Source organism: Pituophis catenifer, unplaced genomic scaffold, assembly GCF_029215685.1.
Source record: "Pituophis catenifer annectens isolate HBS135680 unplaced genomic scaffold, rPitCat1.0.hap2 SCAF_7, whole genome shotgun sequence".
Taxonomy (NCBI): domain Eukaryota; kingdom Metazoa; phylum Chordata; class Lepidosauria; order Squamata; family Colubridae; genus Pituophis; species Pituophis catenifer.
Genome location: NW_027256887.1, coordinates 81,815,069 through 81,840,766, shown reverse-complemented (window position 1 = coordinate 81,840,766; position 25,698 = coordinate 81,815,069). Strand labels below are relative to the sequence as shown.

General features: G+C 43.6%; 1 protein-coding gene across 2 annotated transcripts in view; it reads right to left on the bottom strand.

Annotated features, from left to right (window-relative positions):
* Positions 1–25,698, bottom strand: part of PDE3A (phosphodiesterase 3A) — a 281,620-nt gene that overhangs the window by 31,044 nt on the left and 224,878 nt on the right. For both annotated transcript variants that reach the window (XM_070947268.1, XM_070947269.1), the window contains exons 2-5: positions 20,157–20,417; positions 17,291–17,445; positions 13,105–13,220; positions 8,942–9,161 (exon numbers count right to left, since the gene is read on the bottom strand). In XM_070947268.1, coding sequence (XP_070803369.1) covers positions 8,942–9,161; positions 13,105–13,220; positions 17,291–17,445; positions 20,157–20,417 — 752 coding nt within the window. The remainder of the gene's footprint in view (positions 1–8,941; positions 9,162–13,104; positions 13,221–17,290; positions 17,446–20,156; positions 20,418–25,698) is intronic.

The following is a 25,698-nucleotide window of genomic DNA, read 5'->3' as shown; positions in this document are numbered from 1 at the left end:
TTTTGCTTGATTGATGCTCACTCAAAGAGCAGAGTTGGGTCCATGGATGTATTTCTTCCCACCACTGGGGGAGAGGCTGGTCATTCTACACACCCATAAATCTGTTCTCATGTCCTCATTAGCCCGTATTATTTTTTTTCCAAAAGAAATATGTAGAAAACCACATCGTTTTTTTTCCCCGCACACATAATTTCCCTAACATCTGGATTTTGTACCCATTTACGGTATCTCTGTTGGCAAACAATCCCATCCAACGTACACACCAGTGTGAGACTGTTCCCAGTGCGCGCAGTTTTGAATGCTACTTTTAGACTGAACGGGTATTGCAAAATTGAGAATCTGCATGAACCAAAGGATAATTGTTCCAATCTGCCTCTTCAGAGTGAATTAAATCAGATTACTTCAAAACGTGGAGCAAACGGATTTTTTCCCCCCCTACTCCTGGTATGCAACACATAATTGATATATAACAGAGGTGGAAAACAGTTTTACAGTTAGGGGCCACACTTAAAAAAAAAATAAAACACTTGGCGTCCAAGGATTGTAGAGGATGTGGTGGTAATAAAAAAGCAATTTATATACACTCTCACACCCACACACAAGTACATGGAGCTGTTGATGGAGAAGCGAGGCAAAAGAAAGAAAGAGTGAAAAGCAAAGGAGAGAGACAAAATTGTTCTAGAAGGGAAAACAAGTCCTTGAATCACAAAGAATAGTTTCATTATGAAACCCACCAGCAGGAAAACAGTCGACACCATTTCTTGTGGACTGAACGTGAGATAAGACTCATTTGATTGCACTAGTACAGGGGTATTAAACTCAAGGCCCGTGGGCCGAATCCGCCCTGGAAATGGCGAAGGACTGGCCCACAATGCCTCACACAGCTCTCCTGAACTCCATTTTGGTTGGCAGAGGATTGCAGGAGGCCGTTGCAGCCGAAAACGGAGCTTGCAGGAGCCACATGGAGTCCTCCTGAGCTCCGTTTTGGCTGCAGAGAGATGTAAGAGGCAGTCGCAGAGCTGAAAATGGGGCTCGGGAGCAGTGGTGAAATCCAAATTTTTTTATTACCGGTTCTATGGGCGTGGCTTGGTGGGTGGGTGTGGCTTGGTGGGCATAGCAGGGGAAGGATACTGCAAAATCCCCATTCCCTCCCCACTCCTGGGGGAAGGATATTGCAAAATTTCCATTCCCACCCCACTCCAGGGGAAGGATACTGCAAAATCTCCATTCCCACCCCACTCCAGGGGAAGGATACTGCAAAATCTCCATTCCCACACCACTCCAGGGGGAAGGATATTGCAAAATCTCCATTCCCACCCCACTCTGGGGCCAGCCAGAGGTGGTATTTGCTGGTTCTCCGAACTACTCAAAATTTCCGCTACCGGTTCTCCAGAACCTGTCAGAACCTGCTGAATTTCACCCCTGCTCAGGAGCTTGTTTTCGCTGGCAAGAGTGCTCGGCCCCACAGGCGCCTCCCAACATGAGTGACATCGAGCTGGCCACACCTGCCCTGGCTACATCCCCCCCTCCCCCGAGGCCAAACACAACCCTGGAGCAGCCCTCAATGAAATCGAGTTTGACACTTCTGCACTAGTACATATATTAACTAGCTACAGGTAGTCCTCGACATATGACCCCAATTGAGCCCAAAACTTCTGTCGCTACATGAGACAGTTGTTAAATGAGCTTTGCCTATTTTACGACATTTCTTGCCACAGTTGTTCAAATGAATCACTGCAGTTGTCACACGGGTTGTTAAGCAAATCTGTTCTTCCCCATTTATTTTCTTTGTCAAAAGATAACAACAGGAAATCACAAGACACCCCCCCCCCCGGACGATGTAACCGTCATAAATACAAGCAAGTTGTCAAGCATCCAAATTTTGATCATGTGATCATCGGGGACGCTGCAACGGTCATGCAATAAGTAGTCAGAAGTCCCTTTTCTTTTCAGTGCTGTTGAAAGACGAACAGTTGTAAATCGAGGACTACCTGCCTATCTGTGTGCCTGTAATCCATGTGCATGCAAAATGATTTTTAAAAAATCATTAAGGTCAGGGGTGAAATCCAGCAGGTTCTGACAGGTTCGGGAGAACCGGTAGCGGAAATTTTGAGCAGTTCGGAGAACCGGCAAATACCACGTCTGGCTGGCCTCTGAGGGATTTGGCAGTATCCTTCCCTCAGGAGTAGGGAGGGAATGGAGATTTTGCAGTATCCTTCCCCTGGAGTGGGGAGGGAATGGAGATTTTGCAGTATCCTTCCCCTGCCACGCCCACCAAGCCACACCACACCCACCAAGCCACGCCCACAGAACCGGTAGTAAAACAAATTTGGATTTCACCACTGATTAAGGTGCTAAAAGATGCTTTTCTGTTTTGTTCTTTAAGCCTAAGTTTAACCATTCTTATTTTCTTTACACCTTGTGCCTGCCAAATGTTAGTATCTATAGCTGTGTGGAGGTGTCTGACTTTGGGAAAAAAAATCACCCCAGGATTAGGGGCCCAAGGCAAACTATAATTTATAACGTTCACTCTGATAAATTCATAAATTCAATGGCCAAATGAAACCTTCAGGTTTTGCAGGAGTATAAACAGTGGCCAAGATTTACCTCAGCAGGAATCACTAGAAAGCGAGCAATAATGCCTTCGGCTGTTTTCACAGCACTATCAGGGAGATCAGAGTGGGAAAGGATTTTTAATTTAATGTAATAACGTGGCCTCAAGAAGTTCTTATTTTTCTACAAAAGCCATCCTCTGATGATCATCCAAGGCTCCTTGAATGGCGAAAGTAGAATAAAACAGGCTAAGGGGTGAGAAGTGACATAAAAGAGAAGAAACAGTGACTTTAAAAAAAAGGGACGTCAACCTTTTGGGGCACAAGAAATCGCAGGTTTTATTTTGCTGGCTACGGTATTTATAAATTGGCTTCTTAGAACCTCAAGAGGCCGTAGCAATATCGCTGGAGTGGGATTTCAGATTTTTGGGGGTTGGCGGGGGTTCAGCCGAGGCCGGAGATCGTTAAGTTCTTATTTTGCCAAGTGCGTTTTCATAAGAAAATGAAAATATGGGCTGCCAAACGAGCCCAGATGACAGCAACCTGATCTTAGGAGGCTCCGAAGGAATGGGAAGGGAGCAGGCCAAATCAGCTCTAGTTTTTTTAGAAAGCTTCACAAATTGCTAAAGTGTGGTGCAAGAGAGATGACTCCGCGATGTCAATTCTCCGATTAATAAAACGGTCTGTAAAACCAATTCCGAGTGTCAGTGTCGGTTGGCTCGCTCACGTCTGAATTGTCCCCTGGAAACCATCTTCTGTGAGTTCGTAATTTAAATTCATTGCATCTTAAGTGCTCAGCATGTTGTAAGATGTCACAGCTCTGACCTACTTTCCCATCGGACTTACACAAGAGCGGGGAAAAAAATGGAAAAATGGATGAATTTTGCCTTTCATGCAACTTGCTTGGGGGAGAGAGATACAGAAATAGTCCTCAATTTATGACCGTTTAATGACAGTTTGAAGTTAGGGCAGCCTCAGACTTGTAAGTGATGAGCTTTGCACCACCCTCAGAGACACATGAATGCAATGCAGGTGCTTGGCAACCAGTTTGCATTTATGATGGTATATAGCAGTGTTGCTCAACCTTGGAAGCTTGAAGATGGGTGGACTTCAACTCCCAGAATCCCCCAGCTTCCAAGGTTGAGAAACACTGGTTTACAGCATCTTGTGGTCATGTGACCACAATTCCTGATCTTCCTTGATGGCTTCCGACCAGCAAACTGGGGACTTTTTCCACTAAAAGAAATCCTGGCTCAATTGTAATTGTAAGTCAAGGACTTACAGGTATTCTTCAACTTATGACCACAATTGGAGGCCAACATTTATGTTGCCAAGTGAAAAAAATTCGCTAAGTGAATTTGGCCCCGTGTTACAACTTTTCTGGCCACGTTGGTTAAGTGAGTCACTGCAGCTGCTAAATGTGTAACACGGTTGTTAAGTGAATCGAGCTTCCCCCATTGACTTTGCTTGTCAGATGGTCCCAAAAAGGGATCACGTGACTCTGGGATGCTGTGACTGTCATAAATACGAGTCAGTTGCCAAGTGTCTGGATTTTGATCACGTGACCATGGGGGATGCTGCAATGGTCATAAGTATGAAAAACGGTCATAACTCATGTTTTTCAGTGCCGTTGCAACTTCGAACGGTCACCACGCAAACTGTCGTAAGTCGAGGACTACCTGTACTGGTAGCCCTTCAATGCTCCCTAAGAAGCTGAGAAGGTAGAATTCAAATCTGGATGTACTTAAAGGAGAGCAAATAATTTATTGATGGATTGTGTTTTCTTCCTAATGCTGGCAGTAATTTAGTTCCAAGAAATCAAAATGCGGAATATAATTTGGTACAGAAAGCCAAGAATTTGATCCGGGAGGACAGCCCAGATGACTTACAGTCATATGGCAGTTTTCCAAATAATGGCATGGAACACAATCCAAGTTTTGGGTAGACATTGCTTATTACAATAGGAAACATGCTGGGCAACATGATTAGATTGTGCAGAGATTCTGAATCTTAGCTGTGAAATCCAGCTGGGTGACTTTGGGCCAATCACCAGGAGACGGTGAGTTCTAGTCCCGCCTTAGGCATGAAAGCCACCTGGGTGACTTTGGGCCAATCACCAGGAGACGGTGAGTTCTAGTCCCGCCTTAGGCATGAAAGCCACCTGGGTGACTTTGGGCCAATCACCAGGAGACGGTGAGTTCTAGTGCCGCTTTAGGCATGAAAGCCAGATGGATGACTTTGAGCCAATCACCAGGAGACGGTAAGTTCTAGTCCCGCCTTAGGCATGAAAGCCACCTGGGTGACTTTGGGCCAATCACCAGGAGACGGTGAGTTCTAGTGCCGCCTTAGGCATGAAAGCCAGATGGATGACTTTGAGCCAATCACCAGGTGACGGTGAGTTCTAATCCCGCTTTAGGGATGAAATCCAGCTGGATGACTTTGTACCAGTCACCCTCCCTCAGCCCGATCCACCTCACAGGGTTGTTATTATGAGGCAAATAAACTAGAAAGGCATGTTGGATATATATGCCACCTTGAGTTATTTGTAAACATAATAAAGAGAGATATCGGTTCAACCTATTCTTCCTCTAATCCAAGGACCGCGTGCTTCAAAAAGGAAATATTTCACGTCAGTGAACGACAGAATGACATTACTAAAACAGAGAAGCAATTTGGCGTTCATTTGTCCCCAGAGAGCGGGCAGGATAATATGCTATTAGGTATGCTAACGGTGTTCATGGATTAAAGCATTCAGTTCTTTTTCATCGCACAAAAGGATTAGTGGGAAAATTATACCGCTTCACCACTTGGTTAATTAATTAGGTTGATGTCCTTTCTTTTTCCTCTCCTCCTCTCTGAAGTTGAGAAGTGAGCTAGGATTCCCTGGCATGACAATTAACTAGGATTCTTTGGCGTGGAAAAACATACTGTAAATCCTTTCTTCCATCCCAAATTTAATTTTCACAGGGGAAGCAATACAGCTCGGTTTAGAAGACCTCCCATCGGAGCCCCTTACAGGGACTTTTGAACCCGGATCTAACCCAAAACTGACAGCGCCTCCAACAATTGATCAAAGTTTTTTTTCAAATACTTTGGTTTTATTGGTTTGTCGGTTGAATTTATTTTTCCCTGGATCGCAGCCTTCCACATACCGAACTCAAGGAATAAAGGACATGACCTAAATCAATTTCATTGGGAAATGAGATGACTATCTGGAAGGATCACCTGACTGAATCCATTCCACCACATATTTCATTTCCACAAAGTCAATTTAGGGGAAATGAAGACAAGATGTGAGCTATCTCGAAGCCCTGTGCATCTGCCAAGAACAATTCCAAGTGTCTGAACTCAACTATCACTTGGTTACTCTACAGCAGCATCGCGCAGTGATTTACATGCCACGCCCTTATTTTCCCTACTTCTGAGAAATAAGAATTATTCAGAAACCATCAGGGGCCACCAAAATGCCACCTGCTAAAAGAGCTCAGTTTACACTTTCTTCCTGTAGCCTCTAAAAGCTTGAATAGAGGCCCAGGAATCTTCGGAAGTGGTTAAAGAAATAGTATTTTTAGAACCGGGATGGGCAATTCATTTTCCCAAGGAGCAGAGGAAAAACTGGTCCTGTTGTGGAGAGCCAACCAATAGGGCTGTGACCTAGGCTTCCCCAAAAAGCACGAAGCAGAATCCTGGTCCTGACCAAACCCCTTTTATTAAACAAACAGTGAATTCCTCGCATTCACCTTCAGCAAAGTCTTTCAAGGGAGAATTTACAGTCACAGACCTTATCTGGCTTGGAGAGCTGCCAGGCCGATATCTTCAAAACTTGGCAAAGAGTCTCCGCGAGTCACAAACCAATTAGGCAAACTAATTGTCTCCTGCAAAATCCACTTCCTTTTCATTCCCTCTGGGAGGGGCCATTCATCGTCCACCTGTGGCCTTACTCCCAAATCGACCCTTGTTCTTTAGCTGTTCCCTTCGTCTGGCAACTCTGCGCATGCGCACACTGGGAACAGGCTCCAGCTGTTCGTCTGCCTCACTGATGTCTGACTCTGAAGGCAGCTGATAACTGGTATACGGCCCTGGCCCCCTCCCTGCCTCTGACGCAGAGCCCTCATCAGAGCCTTCCCCAGACTCCAGGACTGGCCCATGTTCCTCCCCAACCTCCTCACTGTCCGAATTTGCTGCCAGCTCTGCTGGCAGGCCACAACAGCATAGGCAAGTGTGCGTGCATGCACACACACACACACACACACACACACACACACACACACACACACACGTCAATTGGGGGTAGGGGGGAAGCAGTCACTTCAAAATAAAAGCAACCCACATCTGCTGGACAGGGACAGGCAAAGAGCTGGAAGTAAAATGTCCAGGTCTTTTTTAAGAATGACTGAACAGCAGTAGCTTGTATTTACAAAATAAAATAAAATAAATTAAAATAAATAAAATAAATTAAAATAAAAAGTAGAAAAATAAATTAAAATAAAAAGTAGAAAAATAAATTAAAATATAAAATTAAAATTAATAAAATTAATAAAATTAAAAATGAAATGAAATAAAATGAAATAAAATAAATGGAAAACGGGGGTCTCGGACTCTCAGGAGAGAAAAGTGACACACGGCTGCTGCAAATAGAGCAGCTGAACCAATCACAGTGGAACAAACCCTGCTCCATCATTCTTTTTCACTGTTCTCTACAACTACTGGCAGCTGCTGATGGATAAGAATTAAAGTTGAACGCTTTTGGAAAATTTCACTTCCTGCTTCCTTAGGAGAGCAGGATATCTCCCCCCCACTCCCGCCCTGTGAAATTAATATTGAAAGACACCGTTCTCATCCAGCTGTTAACAGCTGGTTTCTACTGCTGTTTTTTATTTGCTGTGAACCTGTTTTACATACAATTATACTTGGGTCTTTCTTTAACCTGTCTTTAAAATCAATTATACTTGGGTCTCAGGTATAGGTTAGTTCTATCATGTGCACCTCAAGCTGTTAATTAAATCAAATGTAGACTCTTCTGCAGCTGAACTATATGTTTGTCCACATGGAGAGGCAGCTGGATGGAGTGTTGAAGGTGCTGGCCTGGAAACCAGGAGACTGGAAGTTCTAGCCCTCACTTAAACATGAAAGCCAGCTAGCTGACTTTGGGCCAGCCACCTTTTTTCAGTCCAATCCACCTTGAAGGCTTGTTGTTGTGGGGAAAGGGAGGAGGAGGTAGGAGTTATTAGGTATATCTGCCATCTTGAGTTATATATAAAAAAGATGGAATGACAATGATGACAATGTCCTTCCCCCCAATTTTGCACTGTAGAAGATGCTGAATTTCAAATCTTGGAATTTCCAAACTATTGGGCATCTAGTTAGCTGACAGCCAGTTTGGACTAGAGATTAAGGCACAAGGCTAGAAACTGGGAGATGGTGAGTTCTAGTCCCGCCTTAGGCATGAAAACCAGCTGGGTGACTTTGGGCCAATTACCAGGAGACGGTGAGTTCTACTTAAACATGAAAGCCACCTGGGTGGCTTTGGGCCAATCACCAGGAGATGGTGAATTCTAGTCCCGCCTTAGGCAGGAAAGCCAGCTGGGTGACTTTAGGCCAATCACCAGGAGACGGTGAGTTCTAGTCCCGCTTTAGGCATGAAACCCAACTGGGTGGCTTTGGGCCAATCACCAGGAGATGGTGAATTCTAGTCCCACCTTAGGCATGAAAGCCAGCTGGGTGACTTTAGGCCAATCACCAGGAGACGGTGAGTTCTAGTCCCGCCTAAAGCATGAAAGCCAGCTGGATTACTTTAGGCCAATTACCAGGAGACGGTGAGTTCTAGTTCCGCCTTAGGCATGAAACCCAACTGGGTGGCTTTGGGCCAATCACCAGGAGACGGTGAGTTCTAGTCCCGCCTTAGGCATGAAACCCAACTGGGTGGCTTTGGGCCAATCACCAGGAGACGGTGAGTTCTAGTCCCGCCTTAGGCATGAAACCCAACTGGGTGGCTTTGGGCCAATCACCAGGAGATGGTGAGTTCTAGTCCTGCCTTAGGCATGAAAGCCAGCTGGGTGACTTTAGGCCAATCATCAGGAGACAGTGAGTTCTAGTCCTGCCTTAGGCATGAAAGCCAGCTGGGCCAATTACTCTCTCTCAACCCAATCTACCTCACAGGGTTGTTGTTGTGGGGGAAAATAGGAGGAGGAAAGTGTTTAGGATGCATTCACCACCTTGAATTAATTGTAAAAATAATAAATGCGTGATACAATAAATAAAATAAACTCCAATATTTATGGAAAGGCCCAGGCTGGGGAAGACTTGACCAAGGCACTGAGATCAGGAAAGAAATACACAACCAAAGGAAAATATAAGAAGCTCCAACAAATAGAGAAGTATTATCTTACCTACTGCAAATGACAGAGGTACCTTCCACAGGCTCTGATATGTTAGGGGCACTCTGACTGCAACCTAAGAGCTTGTGAGGCTTGATGGCTTGGACAGTGGCCATGACTGTTGACTCTGGAAATTGTTCTCCTGAGGTTCTGCGGATGGGGCTGTTGGCTGGTGTGCCCTGGATGGGTGAATGGCTTGGGGAGACAAGAGGTGAAATATTTGGGGAGATACCTGTGGAATGGGAAAACAGCATTTATTTTTCAAATGGTCAGCGTATACAGTGTTTCCCCGAAAATAAGACATCCCCTGATAATAAGCCCAATAGGGCTTTTGAGCGCATGTGCTAAAATGAACCCCCCCACACTGAAAATAAGCCCTCCCCAAAAATATTTAAACGCATGTGGAGCTGGTCCCCGCCATTTCCTCTGGTTAAGGTTAGGGAGACAAAGCTGGAAATCAGGTAAGACGGCAAGAGGAGCCCTCCTGTCTTGCTCCATGCGCCCCGATATAATAAGACCTCCCTGAAAATAAGGCCAAGCGCTTATTTCGGGGTTCAAAAAAATATAAGACAGGGTCTTATTTTCAGGGAAACAGGGGTATATATCATCTCTTTGCAAAGCCAACTCTCTACAGGTAGTCCTCAACAAGGTACGATGATGGAACCAGCATTTTTATTGCTAAACAAAGTGGTTGTTAAATGAATAATTTTACAACATTTTTTTTTTTTTGCAATGTTAGTTAAGTGAATTCCCCCCCCCCCCCCCCCGGTTGATCTGGGAAGATCCCAAATGATGATCAGGATGCTGCCACCAACCATCTTAAATATCTGTAGGTTGCCAAGCACCTGAATTCTAATCATGTGACCATGAGAAGCAGTGGTGGGTTGCACCTGGTCCTGTCCGGTTCTATAGAACTGGTAGTAAAACCGGCGGGAGGTTCCGCCCACCTGCCACGACGTCATCATGGGTGATCTGTGCGATGTCAGCACTTCAAGCTGCATTTGCTCTAGTGCTGACATAAGAAGAAGTGGAGGCATCTGGAAAGGGACATTTGACTTTTCACCTACTTATTTTCCCTGGAGATAATATCCCCTAGGAGATGGGATGGGAGGGGGAAAATTCCTTTGAGCTGGAGCACTAGATTAGGGGTGGAGTGACTTGGAAGATGACCAATGAGTGCAGGGGAGTGGGGAACCGAAAGGGAGGGTTTTGGGTCTTGATGTCAGTGTTGGCTACGATGGAGTCAGATTTAGAATGTCGTGCTTAATAAATGGGAGTTTTCATCAAATACTGTTTGAAATGCAATTTATTTGAGACGACCTCAAAACTTGACATGCATGCTCAGAAGCTGCAAACCGGTAGTAAAGGTAAGCAGAACCCACCCCTGATGAGGAGGCTGAAGTGGGGATGCCCCAGTGGTCGTAAGTGGGAGGCGCGAGCTGTTTTTCAGTGCCGTTGTAAATTTCAGTGACTGGTTCTCGTACGTATGACCACTGCAACATCCCCACAGTCACATGATCAAAATTTGAGTCCTTGACAACTGGAATTTATTTGAGATGGTTGGAGTGTCCTGGGGATCCTGGGATCAGCATTTGTGACCTTCCCAACTGGCTTCCCATAAGCAAAGTCAATGGGGGGAGCCAGATTTGCTTAATGACGGCATGATTCATTTGGCAACTGCAATGATTCACTTAACAACCATGTCAGAAAAAGGTCAGGTGTGATTCATGGACCATCGTCTTACTCAGCAACAGAAATTCTGGTCCCAATTGTGGCCGTTGAGGACTACCTGAAATCCTCCCTTAGGTAGCAAAGCTGGCAGGGAGATTTGAATCTGAAAAAACAGTGCAGAAGGTTAAGCTACTTAAATGAAGTTCAATACCATGGATTGATTTGGGCTGATAACAAGAACAGTATGTGGTATCTATTACCTTAAAGTAGCCCTCCTAGGTTAGAACTTTGCTTCCAAGGATCCTTCCCCTGTGCTAAAAGATCCTCTGTTAACAACCCAAATAGTACAGGTAGTCCTCGATTTACAACAGTTCATTTAGTGACCGTTCAAAGTTACAACGGCAATGAAAAAAAAAAGTGACTTTTGACAATATTTCACAGTTACGGCCTTTCCAGCATCCCCACGAGCATGTGATCAAAATTCAGATGCTTGGCACCTGCTTCTTATTTATGACGGTTGCTGTGTCCCAGGGTCAAGCGATCCCCTTTTGCGACCTTCTGAGAAGCAAAATCGATGGGGAGGCCAGATTCACTTAACAACCGTGTTACTAACTTACCAACTGCAGTGATTCACTTAACAACGGGGGCAAGAAAGAAAGGTTGTAACGGCAAAATTTTTTGGCTCAATTGCGGTCGTTAAGTCAAGGACCACCTATAGTCCTATTGCAGTGAGGGCTAACCTTTTCCGGATTGAGTGCCCAAAGCGCACAAGTGCGCATATTTGCGTATGCCCAAACCCCCAAAATACAATGTGTGTGCCCACCCCGCATGCGTCCCGACCTACCCGCACATGCCCAAGCACGCGCCCTGTCCCCGCGCATGTGCAGCAGAGACCTGATGACAGGGGTGAAATCTAAAATTTGTTACTACCGATTCTGTGGGCGTGGCTTGGTGGGGGGGGGTTAATGTGACTGGGTGGGCATGGCCAATTTTTTTTTTTACTTTTAAAACCATTTTTTACATGTAAAACCATGTAAAAAAAATGCTTTCAAAAGGCTCTGACGTTCCCAGCTGAGTTGCCTGATCCGCAGGCAACTCAGCTGGGATCGTCAGAGTTGATCGTCAAAGCCATTTAAAAGAAAAAACTTTTTTTCTTTTAAATGGCTCTGGCGATCCAAGCTGAGTTGCCTGATTAGCAGGCAACTCAGCTTGGCTCGTCAGAGCCATTTAAAAGAAAAAAAAGGCTCTGATGATCGCACAGCTCAGCTGGGGGGGGCGGAGCAAGGATTTTTGCTACCAGTTCTCTGAACTGCCCGCCATCGCTACCTACTCGCCCGAGCCAGTCCGAACTGGGAGCATTTCACCCCTGCCTGATGACCAGCTGGCCAGCAGGAGGCATGCAGACATGCGCGGCAGAGCTTAACTGGGGTGATGGCTCGCGTGCCCACAGAGAGAGCACTGTGTGCCACTTGTGCTACGTGTGCCATAAGTTCGCCATCATGGTCCTATTGCATATCACCACTGGTTAGAAAAACGGTAGACAAGAAATATGAGCCTGGATAGCTCAGCAGACTAATGCATTGTAATTTAACTCCAGCTGCCTGCAATTACTGCAAGTTCAAATCTCGCCAGGCTCAAGGTTGACTCAGCCTTCCATCCTTTCTAAGGTAGGTAAATTGAGGACCCAGTTTGTGGGGGCAATAAACTGACTTTGTAAAAATATACAAAAGTATGAAGGCTATTGCTTAGTGCATTGTAAGCCGCCCTGAGTCTCCGGAGAAGGGCGGCATATAAATCAAATTTAAATATATATATATATATATATCCAGACTTTCAAATGTCATTTCGTTCAAGAACCTCTTGGGATTTAACTTGAAATCCATAAGAGCTGTATTATCTCTTTACTGATTTCAACAGTCTTGAATTCACATAAAATCAGCATCCTCAGTAGATAACTAGGGAGGTTTAACTAGGAAGCCAGTTTATTATTAATTTATTTCTATTTCTATACCGCCCTTCTCCCGAAGGACTCAGGGTGGTGTACAGCCTAATTAAAAACACAAAGACAGACAAAATTTAAAAATAATTAAACTTATTAGATAATAGGCCCAATTTGTAAAACCCCAAATTTAAAATCCCATTTAAAACCAATTAAAATCTTTACATTGATAGCCCAGCCTGGCGGAACAACATGGTTTTGAGGGCACAGCGAAACACACGGAGATCAGAGATTTTACGAATTTCTGGGGGCAGTTCATGCCAAAGGGCAGTTTGGTCTACTGGTTAAGGCACCAGGCTAGAAAGTGGGAGACCATGAGTTCTAGTCCCGCCTTAGGCACGAAAGCCAGCCACCTGGGTGACTTTGAGCCAGCCCAATCCACTTCACAGGATCATTGTTGTTGTGGGGGAAATAGGAGGAGGGAGGTGTGTTGGAGACATTCGCTGCCTTGAGTTATTTGTGAAAATAATAAAAGGCGGGGCTACAAAATGAAATAAATCAACACCTTGTCGGCTTGGCCGCTTTGAATTCAGATGGTTGGCAGCAGACATCGCGTAGGAGGTTGAGAAGGATCGGCTTTTGGTGAGAGTCATCAGGTGGGAATTGTTCCATGAGTCAGAGCTGTGAAAATAAAAGAGAGAAAGGCAGCACGATTCTTATTTGTAGGCTTCCTTAGAAAGAACAGAGGTCTGACTGATGATCTCTAGGAAGCTGTAACCTCATGATTCTTGCAACAACCAGTCAGATGTTTACAGGCAGCTCACAAACTGCTTATAAAAGGTTAGGTTGCCGTCATTTCAACCTAAGATAGGCAAAGTTGCATATTAGTGGGGAGAAAGAGAGGGAGAGACAGAGAGAGAGAGGGAGGAAGAGGGAGGGAGAGAGAGAGAGAAAAAGAAAGAGAGAGAAAGAGAGGGAGAGACAGAGAGAGAGACAAAGAGAGAAAGAAAGAGAGGGAGAGGGAGAGAGAAAGACGGAGAGGGAGAGAGAGAGAGAAAGAAAGAGAGGGAGAGGCAGAGAGAGAGAGGGAGGGAGAGGGAGGGAGAGAGAGAGAGAAAAAGAAAGAGAAAGAAAGAGAGGGAGAGGGAGACATAGAGAGAAAGAAAGAGAGGGAGAGGGAGAGAGAAAGAGAGAGAAAGAGATGGAGAGGGAGAAAGAGAGAGAGAAAGAGAGGGAGAGACAGAGGGAGGAAGAGGGAGGGAGAGAGAGAGAGAAAAAGAAAGAGAAAGAAAGAGAGGGAGAGACAGAGAGAGAGACAGACATAGAGAGAAAGAAAGAGAGGGAGAGGGAGAGAGAAAGAGAGAGAAAGAGACGGAGAGGGAGAAAGAGAGAGAGAAAGAGAGGGAGAGACAGAGAGAGAGAGGGAGGAAGAGGGAGGGAGAGAGAGAGAAAAAAAGAAAGAGAAAGAAAGAGAGGGAGAGACACAGAGAGAGACATAGAGAGAAAGAAAGAGGGAGAGGGAGAGAGAAAGAGAGAGAAAGAGAGGGAGAGACAGAGAGAGAGAAAGAGAAAGAGAAAGAGAAAGAGAAAGAGAGGGAGAGGGAGAGGGAGAAAGAGAAAGAGAAAGAGAAAGATAATGACTTTGACAGAAATAGGTAAGAGTCATTATCTAGGCCAGGGGTGAGGAAACTATGGCCCTTTTATGACTTGTGGACTTCAACTCCCAGAATTCCCCAGCCAGCCATTCTGAGAGTTGAAGTCCACAAGTCTTAAAGTAGCCAAAGTTGGACTTCCTTGAGATAAACCATTTCAATTAGTCCTAAATTTATGACGATAATTGGGCCCAAAATTTCTGTTGCTAAGCAAAACATTTCACAAGTGAATTTTGCCCCATTTTTCGACCTTTCTTGCCATATTTGTTAAGATGTTCAGTTAGTAACACGGTTGTTAAGTGAATCTGGCTTCCCCATTGACTCTGCTTGTCGGCAGGTCGCAAAAGGGGATCACATGACCCCGGGGAGACGGCAAACATCATCACTATGAGCCAGTTGCCAAGCATCTGAATTTTGATCATGTGACCATGGAGATGCTGCAAGGGTCGTAAGTGTGAAAAACGGCCATAAGTCACTTTTTTTCAGGGCCGTTGTAACTTTGAACAGTCATTATAAACGAACTGTTGTAAATCGAGGATGACCTGTCCCAGAAATCCTCCATGTTGGTTGGCGGAATTCTGGGATTTGAAGCCCACAAATCATAAAGGGGCCACAGTTTCCTCACCCCTGATCTAGGCAAAGGGGACAAACATTTTTTTCAGGGGTGGGTTCTAATTTTTTTTACTACCGGTTCTGTGGGCGTGGCTTAGTTTGTGGGCGTGGCTTAGTTTGTGGGCGTGGCTTGATGGTCATGTGACAATTATTTAGGATTTAGCAGAGGTACTGGTCTACCAGGCTTTTAACTGCTTGCAGAGCTGTACCGATCTACCCATTTCTTTTTGCAGGCACTGACCTACTCATGTATTATTGCAGGCACTGATCTACTTATGTATTTTTGCAGGCACTGGTCTACCCATTTATTTTTGCAGGCACTGATCTACTCATGTAATTTTGCAGGCACCGGTCTACTCATTTGTTTTTTTTTAACACTGATCAGCTGTAGGACGGCCCTTTGAAGCCCTGCGGCAAGAGTTTAAACAGTTTTTTTCCTTATAGCCCATCAGCTGGGACTCAGGAGGCAGCAATAGATTGAGGGTGGGGCCAAATAAAAGGTAAGAATAATGTGGGGGGTGGGGGGGCGCAGTGGGCAGAACCAGTTCAGTGATGTCATATCGTCATCGCTACCGGCTCGGGAGAACCGGGCCTAACCGGGAGGAGCCCACCACTGATTTTTTTGGCTCTGATGAACAAGATGACATTGAAAAGTGGCTCAGTTAGATGCTGCCCCGATTTGTTGATGTATAAGAAGAAAGAGGAAGTCCATTGACATGGACTTTCAAGATTCTTTCAAGCCTCAATAAAAGTGCACTTGATTTCCTGGTTTTGTCTATCTGGTAGGGTTGACACTTGGCTGAATGGAAAAGGTAAGAATACCTGACTCTAACTGTGATGGAGACGGAAGATTACAATTTTGTATTGGTTAACAGAAGAACTTCAGGAGGTAGCGAATGGATCTCTTCAGATTTCATATTCCTCACGTACTCTATTTCTGATATATTGCATTGAGTACAATTTCCTGTCAATAAGGATTCCTACAGTTTCCTTTATTGAAACAATCTTCAAATGCAATTCAATTCAAAAAGGACACGGTGGCTCAGTGGCTAAGACACTGAGCTTGTCAATCGAAAGGTCGGCAGTTCAGCGGTTCAAATCCCTAGTGCCGCATAATGGGCTCCCGTTACTTGTCTTAGCTTCTGCCAACCTAGCAGTTCGAAAGCATGTAAAAATGCAAGTAGAAAAATAGGGACCGCCTTTGGCGGTTAAGTAACAGCGTTCCGTGTGGCGTTTAGTCATGCTGGCCACGACCACGGAGACGTCTTCGGACAGCGCTGGCTCTTTGGCTTTGAAACGGAGATGAGCACCGCCCCCTAGAGTTGGTAACGACTAGCACATATGTGCAAGGGGAACCTTTACCTTTACCAGGGAAAGGTAGAGAAAAATATCTTTGTTGCCAAAAATAAAATGGAGAAGACATTCTCTGCTTTGGGTGATTCCACCTGTGAAGTCTAAGAGCTGAACTAGTTGTTCTTCTATCAGATAGACACAGCATTCTCACAGTGGGTTTATTGCCCTTGGCTATGGACAGAACATTCTGGACTTATTAATTTTCCCAGCAGGAAAATTCAAGACCTGATGTGATGGTGCAAATGAGTGTCTTCCAATTTGGGTATCTTACAGCTGTATGAACTTCAACTCCCAGAATTCTCAGCAATAGCTATGCTAATTGGAAAGTTCCAAAAGTTGATACATACATCTGGAAGTTGTCAAAATTGGAAAACCCCTGAGCAACTTTTTTGACCCACGTAAATTCCCTGATAATTGCTGATTCCGTTCCTTGTCTACAACTCCATGAACCCCTCTATTTATCTTACTGTGACAGGTCAAGGTAATAACGTGGAATCAACAAATAATTTACAGTAGTGTGGCTTATCGCCTAGTTTCTCTGTTTCCTACTAAAGACTTTAATTGCATTAAACAAGGACCGTCACAACTTAATAGAGACCTGCTGTGATCCATTTTGATGGATATGAAGTGCCTTATTATTATTTTTTATTATTATTCTTTATGATTTGCTGCACAGTCAGCCAGATGCTCAGACTTGATTTGCCATTTTTATCCATTTATCAAGTCCTTCCCAAGGACCTGGGATAGGCATATGTTGCTGTCTGATGATGTTAAAGGTATCATTTTAGGATGTAAGCTGTTCCGAGTAAAGATGCCTTCTGCAATTGACTGATACTGAATTTGTTAATTGATTTGCTGCCCATCACACAGTTCAAGGTAACTCTGAGCAGCTGATAGCATTATAAACTTCTACTAGAGTGCGTTAATCACGTGGTATTTTAGATCTGTTGACTATCCACCAGTGTTTTAGTGTTTATATTTGTTTTTCTACTTGAATTGTCTTTTTATATCAAATATAGTTAAAACTTATACTTGTATCTGAACTGAATTTTTACTTTATTCCTTTCTGTCAGTATCTCTCAGCCTTTGCAACTTTAAGAACTTAAAGGTAAAAATCTACAATTATTTTCTTACCTGGATGATGAAGTATCATAAAGTTTGATGCTGGGGCTGCGGTCCCTTCTAACAGAAGCTGGCTCCAACGTGGGCAAACCAGTGGCAGATGTGGTTGTTGTCCAAGTGGATGACACTCGCCGTAGAAGACCTGGGGGCAGGCTTTTCCGAAAGCGCTGTAGGTAAGACAATAACATCTTATGATTACTTTATCATGTCACAGAGAAGAGGGAATTGACTTATTGTCCAAAGCATCTGAGGACAAGAGTTAATAGATGACAGCTGGAAGCTAAAACATATGAAGAACGGTTGCAGGAACTGGGTATGTCTAGTTTAATGAAGAGAAGGACCAGGGGAGACATGATAGCAGTTTTCCAAAATCTCAGGGGCTGCCATGAAGAAGAGGGAGTCAAGCTATTCTCCAAAGCACCTGAGGGCAGGACAAGAAGCAATGGGTGGAGATTAATCAAGGAGAGAAGCAACTTAGAACTAAGGAAACATTTCCTGACAATTAGAACAATTAACACCACTTGCCTCCAGAAGTTGTAAATGTTCCAACACTGGAAGTTTTTAAGAAGAGATTGGATAACCAAGTGGTGTAGGGTTTCCTGCCTAAGCAGGGAGTTGGACTAGAAGACCTCCAAGGTCCCTTCCAACTCTGTTATTGTATTCTAAAATAGTTTACTTCTTAAGAATAGCAAGGAGCTGGCCAATAGTTCCCTCTTTTAACAGGCTGACAAGGTAGCTTCCCAGCAGAGATCAGCTTATGAAAGAAAGATCCAACCTAGAAGTAAGGAAAAAATTTCTGACAGTGGGAATAAGTAATCAGTGGAATAATTTGCTACTCAGAATTGTGGGTGCTCCATCACTGGAGGTTTAAAAAAATAAACTAGACAACCAATTGACCGGGGTGGTATAAGTCTCCTGTCTTGATCAGGGATTGGACTAGAAGAACTCCCTATGAATGTGTTCTATGGTGTTTTCATCCATGATCTTCAGTTTTTATCAGCAAGTACACGGGATAACTCGGTAGATGAAGAAAATACCCTGCTATTAATGATGTGTGGACTTCAACTCTGCTGGCTGGGGAATTCTGGGAGTTGAAGTCCACACATCTTCAAGTTGTCAAGGTTGAGAAACACTGCCATAGTTTATGGAACTAGAACCTAAGAACTAGAACTAAGAACCTAGAACTAAGGAGAAATTTTCTGACAGTAGAACAATTAATCAGTGGAACGATTTGCCTCCAGAAGTTGTGGGTGCTCCAACACTGGAGGTTTTTAAGAAGAGATTGGACAACCATTTGTCTGAAATGGTATAGGGTTTCCTGCTTGAATAGGGGGTCGGACTAAAAGACCTCCAAGGTCCCTTGGAACTCTGTTATTTTGTTATTGGACTGAGATTATCGAAGAGTCCCCTTTTTCCCACCATTTCTGCTTCAATTGGTGTCAATTTCCTTCCTTTGCAGTTCTTCCATAGCATCTAAGCACATAAGTTGTTGCTAATTATGCCAGCAAACATTAAACCAGGATTTGAACGCAGAAAATAGTTATTTGCCTGAGTTTTGCTTTATACAGTTCAATGAACAGCAATCTACTTTTGAAATTCTTTCAAAAGAAGAAGATGACGAAGAAGAGGAGAAGGAAGACGAGTTTGGAGAGGGAAAACATATTTTAAGTCCAGAATAACCACACAGCATTTGGAAATGGCTCAGATAGACACCCCTCTGATTCACTGGAGTATAAGGAGGGGGAGAAGGAACAAGCAAAGCTGACTCACCAGGTTCTGTTATTACAGCCCATTACAATGGTACCTTGATACTCAACTGCTTTAAAATTCATAGAACTTGGTATTCAAAGCATTTTGATGTGAACATTTTGTCCCAATGCTCATTGTTTGTTTGGTACTCAATGCACAAACTAGAACTTGTGGTGTCAGCTGCCTTGTGACTCACTACATTATTCCTTATGGGAAAAACTTTGTTTGGTACTCATCGTTTTTGGTACTCATTGTGTCTCCTGGAATCAATTTATGATAAGTACGAAGATACCTACTGTACAATAAAAGTAGCTCTAGTTTTTAGACTATGGAGTTGAGTCTCTGGTTTGGTTTACCTACTGGGTCTTACACCTGACGTGCATAAAAGAAATCAGGTTGACATTATAGGTTGACAGATGACATTATAATAAAAAAAATTCTGGAATATGCAGAAATGGATAGGTTAACCCTAAAAATCAAAGGAAAAGAAGAGTTGGAATATTTTATAACATGGGAACTATTCTATGAATCATTAAGTGTCAGATACTGAGGTTAGAGGAGTGGATTTATGTAAAACATGGACTACATGAGAAAGAAAAACTGATAAGTACCCGGTTTCCCCCAAAATAAGATATCCCCTGATAATAAGCCTAACTGGGCTTTTGAGTGCATGGCAATAAGGCCAAGTGCTTATTTCAGGGTTCAAAAAAATATAAGACAGGGTCTTATTTTCGGGGAAACACGGTAAATATTTTGATGATTATATAATCCATACTATAATGGAAGATAGTATACTTTTCAATAATGATTGATATTATTGCATATATGTTTATGTATACCGTGTTTCCCCGAAAATAAGACCTTGTCTTATATTTTTTTTGAACCCTGAAACAAGCGCTTGGCCTTATTGTCATGTGCTCAAAAGCCCGATTAGGCTTATTATCAGGAGATGTCTATTTTGGGGGAAAACAGGGTATATGATTATAATGATGATGATGATGATGATGTTTATATGTTAACACTTTGGACACCTAGAAAACACACTGTTCAACATAGAAATGGAATATGTGATATAAAACAATAAAAAAAAATATTTAACAGTTTGGCAAGCTAAATACACAACGTTTACCTTGGGAATGGTAAGCTTTTCTCCCTTCTCTGAACATTCTTCTGTGTCGGAACCAGTGTAATTTTCATTGAAGGATGCCAAAGTGTTGACTCTTGGTCTGTGAATAGCTTGGAAGGTCAGCTGTGTGTTAAGCAGGTTGCTGACTGCTCGGAGGGAGGTGCAGACATTGGGTGGCAATGAAGGATCTGCTAGAAGGTCGGTAATGAGTCCATGAGCTTCTCCCATGACGGCAATATCTACGGTAATACTGGTACCCGAAGACTGGAAAGAGAGGAAAAACAAGCATTAGCCCTAAATTAGGAATTAAATAATGCATAGCTATGCCAATGTGATTTGTACAGTGGGAAGGGAGGGAGGAGGGTTGCCATGATGCCCACTGGCATTGTATTGCTGACCGAGGACAGCGTAGAATGAAAAAAACCCACCCTACATAATTCTTGTTCTACGCTTTCTACGGTACCATTAATGGGTACTAACATCAGCCAGAAGATGCTTTTTTGCACATTAAATGAAAAGAAAAACCTAACATAAATGAAACGATTCATACTGCTTCTAGTTTGACTGCCCATATAAATCAGCTTTATTATATATTCATGAGGTAAATATCCATGTTCTTAGGAAAATGTAGCCTTCAACGTATGGCCACAATCGAGCTTCAAACTTCTTGTGGCTAAGTGGGGCAGTTTTTGCCGCGTTTTAAAATCTTTCTTGCCACAGTTATTAAGCGAATCACCGCAGTTGTTAAATTAGTAATATGGTTGTTAAATGAATCCGGCTTCCCCATTGACTTCGTTTTGTCAGGAGGTTGCCAAATATAATCACATGACCCCTGGACACCGCGACTGTCATAAATATGGACCAGTTGCCATGCATCCAAATTTTGATCACATGACCATTGGGGATGTTGGAACAGTCGTGTGAAAAATAAGTCACGTTTTTCAGTGGTGGTGTAACTTCAAATAGTCACTAAATGGCTGTAAGTGGAGATCTATCTGTATGTCCTTCAGTGGCTCTAGCTCATCCTATTTTTTTTGTCTCCAAAACCCGAGAAAGGATCATAAAGCCATTAAAAAGCCATTTCCCTAAAGCCTTTTTTGACAGTAGCTTACATCAATGTTAGCTGCGACCTAGTTTGCTTTATCATCATCATCTTCATTTAACGACCCCATAATCCCTTGCGGGGTGGAGTCGGGGCAACTGAATGGAGCTAAAGGAGTGTTTGAATAGCCAGATGCCCTTCCTGTCACCAATGCGGAGTTCTTTTCAGCAGATATATTCTCTGTGTGCCCAGAGAGAGAAATATCTGCCTCTACCTAGGATCGAACTCACCGCCTCCTGATTGTGAGGCGAGAGCTCCACCTCTAGGCCACCGCACCATCCTACCTAGTTTGCTTTATGTTCAAGGAAAAAGGCATTCAAGGTTGGAAATGCAATTCCAGATCTGATTCACCGTTAAAAATATGAGCCACTCCATAGGTCCTAGCAATCAAGATTGCCAACCCATCTCAAAGCAAAACAAAGGAACAAAATGGCGGGTGGGGTGGAAGGGAGGGGCAGGGAGAGGAAAAACCAAAGATTGTCTATCAGGCATCAGAAAGCCAAGCAACAAGAGTCCAACAAAATATCATGAGCTGATTTCAGGTTCCAAAGCACATCATGAACTCTCTGGCCAAGACTTAAAATTAAAAGTAAACATATTTCTCCTTTCTCTACTGTTCTCCCTTGCCTTCAACTTCTAATTTCCAAAAAAACCCCCCCAAAAAACACTTGAGTAGCACAGATCGGCAGTTTCTGTGGAAAAACGCCAGTCGTTTCGGAGTATGCAGTTCGGCCCCAAAAGGGATTTACCGGGATTGGAAAATACGTAATTTTTAAAGTATGTTTTCTTAAAAGAAATTTGGGTTCCTTTCACGCAAATAATGGGTGTGGACTTGACAGACTTTATAAAAATGACTTTCCCTCCCCCAAGAGCTTTCATGTCATTATGGCAACCGGTGTAAGAACTGAGCCAGTGTAGAAACTAAACCAGGTTTCTATTAAATGATCATTTCTGGTCTTTGCTAAAAAAAAAAAACCATGCTACTTCACGTCGCGGCAGAGGTAGCCCTGGAAGAGCCATATTGAACACTGGTAGTCCTTAATTTACGACAACTGAGCCCAAAATTTCTGTTGCTAAGTAAGACAGATTTTAAGTGAGATTTGCTCCTTTTTACCACCTTTCTTGACACCGTTGTTAAGTGAATAACTCTAGTTGTTAAATTGGTAACAAGGTTATTAAGTGAATCTGGCTTCCCCCATTGATTTTGCTTGTCGGAAGGTCACAAAAAGTGATCATGTGACCCTGGGACACTGCATCCGTCATATCCGCCAGTTGCCAAGTGTCTGAATTTTTGATCACCTGACCATGGGGATGCTGCAAATTGAGGACTAGTTGTATAAATTATTAGGGCTGTTTGTCCCAAAGCTGCTTTTTCGAAAGGCGACTGGACTTTTGTTTTTCCTTGAAGACGTTTCATTTCTCATCCAAGAAATGTCTTCAGTTCACTTCATATTTGAAGTTGTGGCCACTCTACAAGATGGCTACCGAACTAAACCTTGAAGGTTTCTCATCTTTTCTAATGACTGTGGGAGTTTTCTGAATCTTAGGTTTGCTTTCAATTAATTCTGGCTTCAGATCAGTGGTGGGTTCCTCCTGGTTCGGCCGAGCCCGTAGCGGTGACGATATGACGTCACCGAACTGGTTCTCTTTTTTTGGGAGCTGAGCCCTCCCGCCCCCCGCGTTATTCTTACCTTTTATTTGGCCCCACCCCCAATCTATTGCTGCCTCCCGAGTCCCAGCTGATCAGCTAGAAGGAAAAAAATTGTTTAAACTCTTGCCGCGGGGCTTCAAAGGGCTGCCGTACAGCTGATCAGTGTTAAAAGCAGTGTGGTGGTAGACCAGTGCCTCCAAAAACAAATGAGTAGACCGGTGCCTCCAAAAACAAATGAGTAGACTGGTGCCTCCAAAAACAAATGGGTAGACCGGTGCCTCCAAAAACGAATGAGTAGACCGGTGCCTCCAAAAACAAATGGTAGACCGGTGCCTCCAAAAACAAATGGGTAGACCGGTACAGCTCTGCAAGCAGTTAAAAGCCTGGTAGACCAGTACCTCTGCTAAATCCTAAATAATTGTCACATGACCATCAAGCCACGCCCACAAAATAAGCCACACCCACAGAACCGGTAGTAAAAAATTTTAGAACCCAGCCCGATCTGCATCAAATATCCTCATGAGTGCATCTTCTTGATCCCTAAACAAAACAACCCTCTGGATAATAACTCCTATTCTTGCAAGATGAAATGAGGCTAAGGCAACAAACCCATCAGGTGCCAAGGATCAGGGTCACATAAGTTCCAGTTGAGAAGATTTATTGTTCGTGCTTATAACCATGAATCCAGCCAACTAATGTATAATGCTAAATTGGTGTCAGATTAAGGCTCAGCAGAATTCAAAAGTGGTTAGACTTAGACATTTGTGGCAACATAATAACTCCAGGCTGATGACTCACTTAACTCTGCCCCCTTAGCTCTGTCTGCTCTTCTCCTACACAACCATACTATAGTTAGAAGAAGCCATGGGTAAGAAGTAGAGTAAAATCTAGCCTTTGTCATCAATGTCTTGATTGTTTAACCAAATTATTGTGCTGCAGATATAAGAGAAAATATAGTAATCAAAAGAGCCTCATGAGTTGGTCTATTTCTCCAACCGTTGAGATAATTTAGTCTCCAATGTTTTGTTTTTGGCTATTTTGGGACAAAATGGAAAATCTTTTAAATATCTGACATGTCCCACTTTGAAATGATTAAAAAAAACCTGATATCATCAAGAGTTTGGAATTTCCTCTGTGACAGGAAACACAGCTGTTGGGTCCCCTTTATCCCACAATATTTGGTAGAGGAGTGGGATGACAAAGAAAGAAAATAAAACAATTAAAAATATTGATCATGAATGATTCATATTTTCTCTCTCTCTCTTTCTCTCTCTCTCTCTCTCTCTCATTTACCTTTTAATTCCATATAACACATGGAAGGAATTACAGATTTAGACTCTCAATTTTTCTTTAAATTAATCCCTCCCCCCATTTTTGAAAAATCTGCCCTTATTATTCCGCGCAGTCTTTTAAGTCTTAAAAATCCAGATGGTTAGAAAGCGAAAAAGACACAGCCAAGCGAGAATGGGGGAAGCAAAATATAGAACAAAACAATGGCAGTTATATCGTTATTTGAAATGTGAATTATTCTCTCTAACAGATGTGAAAAATAAATTGGAAGGAAACGGAATTGCTGGAAGACATACTATAAAGGAGGGCGAGGACAATAAAGGAGTTGTCCTCAAAAGGAGGAGGCATGGAGGAAAGAAGGACATAAAGAAGAACAAATCTGTCATTTTTAGTTTCTCCAAAGGATTGTTTCTTTTTTTTTGGCCACCATTCAAGAAGAAATACATCCAGTTTTGCTAAGTTTATATCAAACGACTGCATCAATTGAAACGCATCAGGTAAAACAATTCTCAACTTGGAAAGGACCACTTTATAGCTCCCTACGGTGTCGTTGTTAAAGGCAAGGAACCTACCAGGGAGAGTTTTGACTTAAAAAGATGGAAATTCTAAACGGAGCCAATAAACATGGAGGAATACACAAGGACTCATAATCAGATTTTGAAGAACTAAAATTCATAATTTTAAATCCTGCGGACCACTAATATAATCTGCCTAATGACCAATTGGGTGGGCGTGGCTAGGTGGTCATGTGACTGGGTGGGCGTGGTCAACTCAATGTCACTCAGGTCAAGGGGCACGTCCCCAGCCTCTACTCACCCCTCTCCTGGCAGCCACTCTTCGCCTCCCCGCCCGGGCTCCTTAGGGCCCCAAAAGGAAGCAGTTGTTGGAGCTAAGCAGTCACCACGAGAAAGAGTTGGCAAAACAGCTGGCTCAGTTCAAATTGGATCTGACCAAGAAGGAGGCTCAGCAGAAGCACCTCACTCAGGACTAGGAGCATAGGCTTTCCAAGCAGAGGGAAGACCTGCGGGAGTGCAAGACCAGGTACTGGCGCCTGGAGGCTTAGCGGGCTGAGATGATCAGCCAGTTCCAGGCCATGATGCAGTCCCACTGGAACAAGACCCTCTGGCTCTTTGCCACCAGCGGTGCTTCCCTCCAGCCTTTGCCCAAAGCCCTGCACCAGGAGGCTGAAGCAGACTCCAAGTTGAAATTTCTGCCCCCCTCCGACCCGCACAAAAAGACCCTGAAGGGGGAGAGTCTCTGCAGTAACACAAGCGTTCATTGCATGTATTTCTCCTAGGGGCCGTAGTTTGAGGACCCCTGATTTAGTGCAATATAAAAAATGCAAATATTTTTTCTGAGGACCACCAAAATTTTCTCATGGACCACCAGTGGTCCATGGACCACCAGTTGGTGACTGCTGATCAAGAGTAAAAGTACCAGCAGTTCAAGAAATAAGCCATAGAGCTGGTAGAATAGCAATGAGGGCCTTGGAAAAGACATTC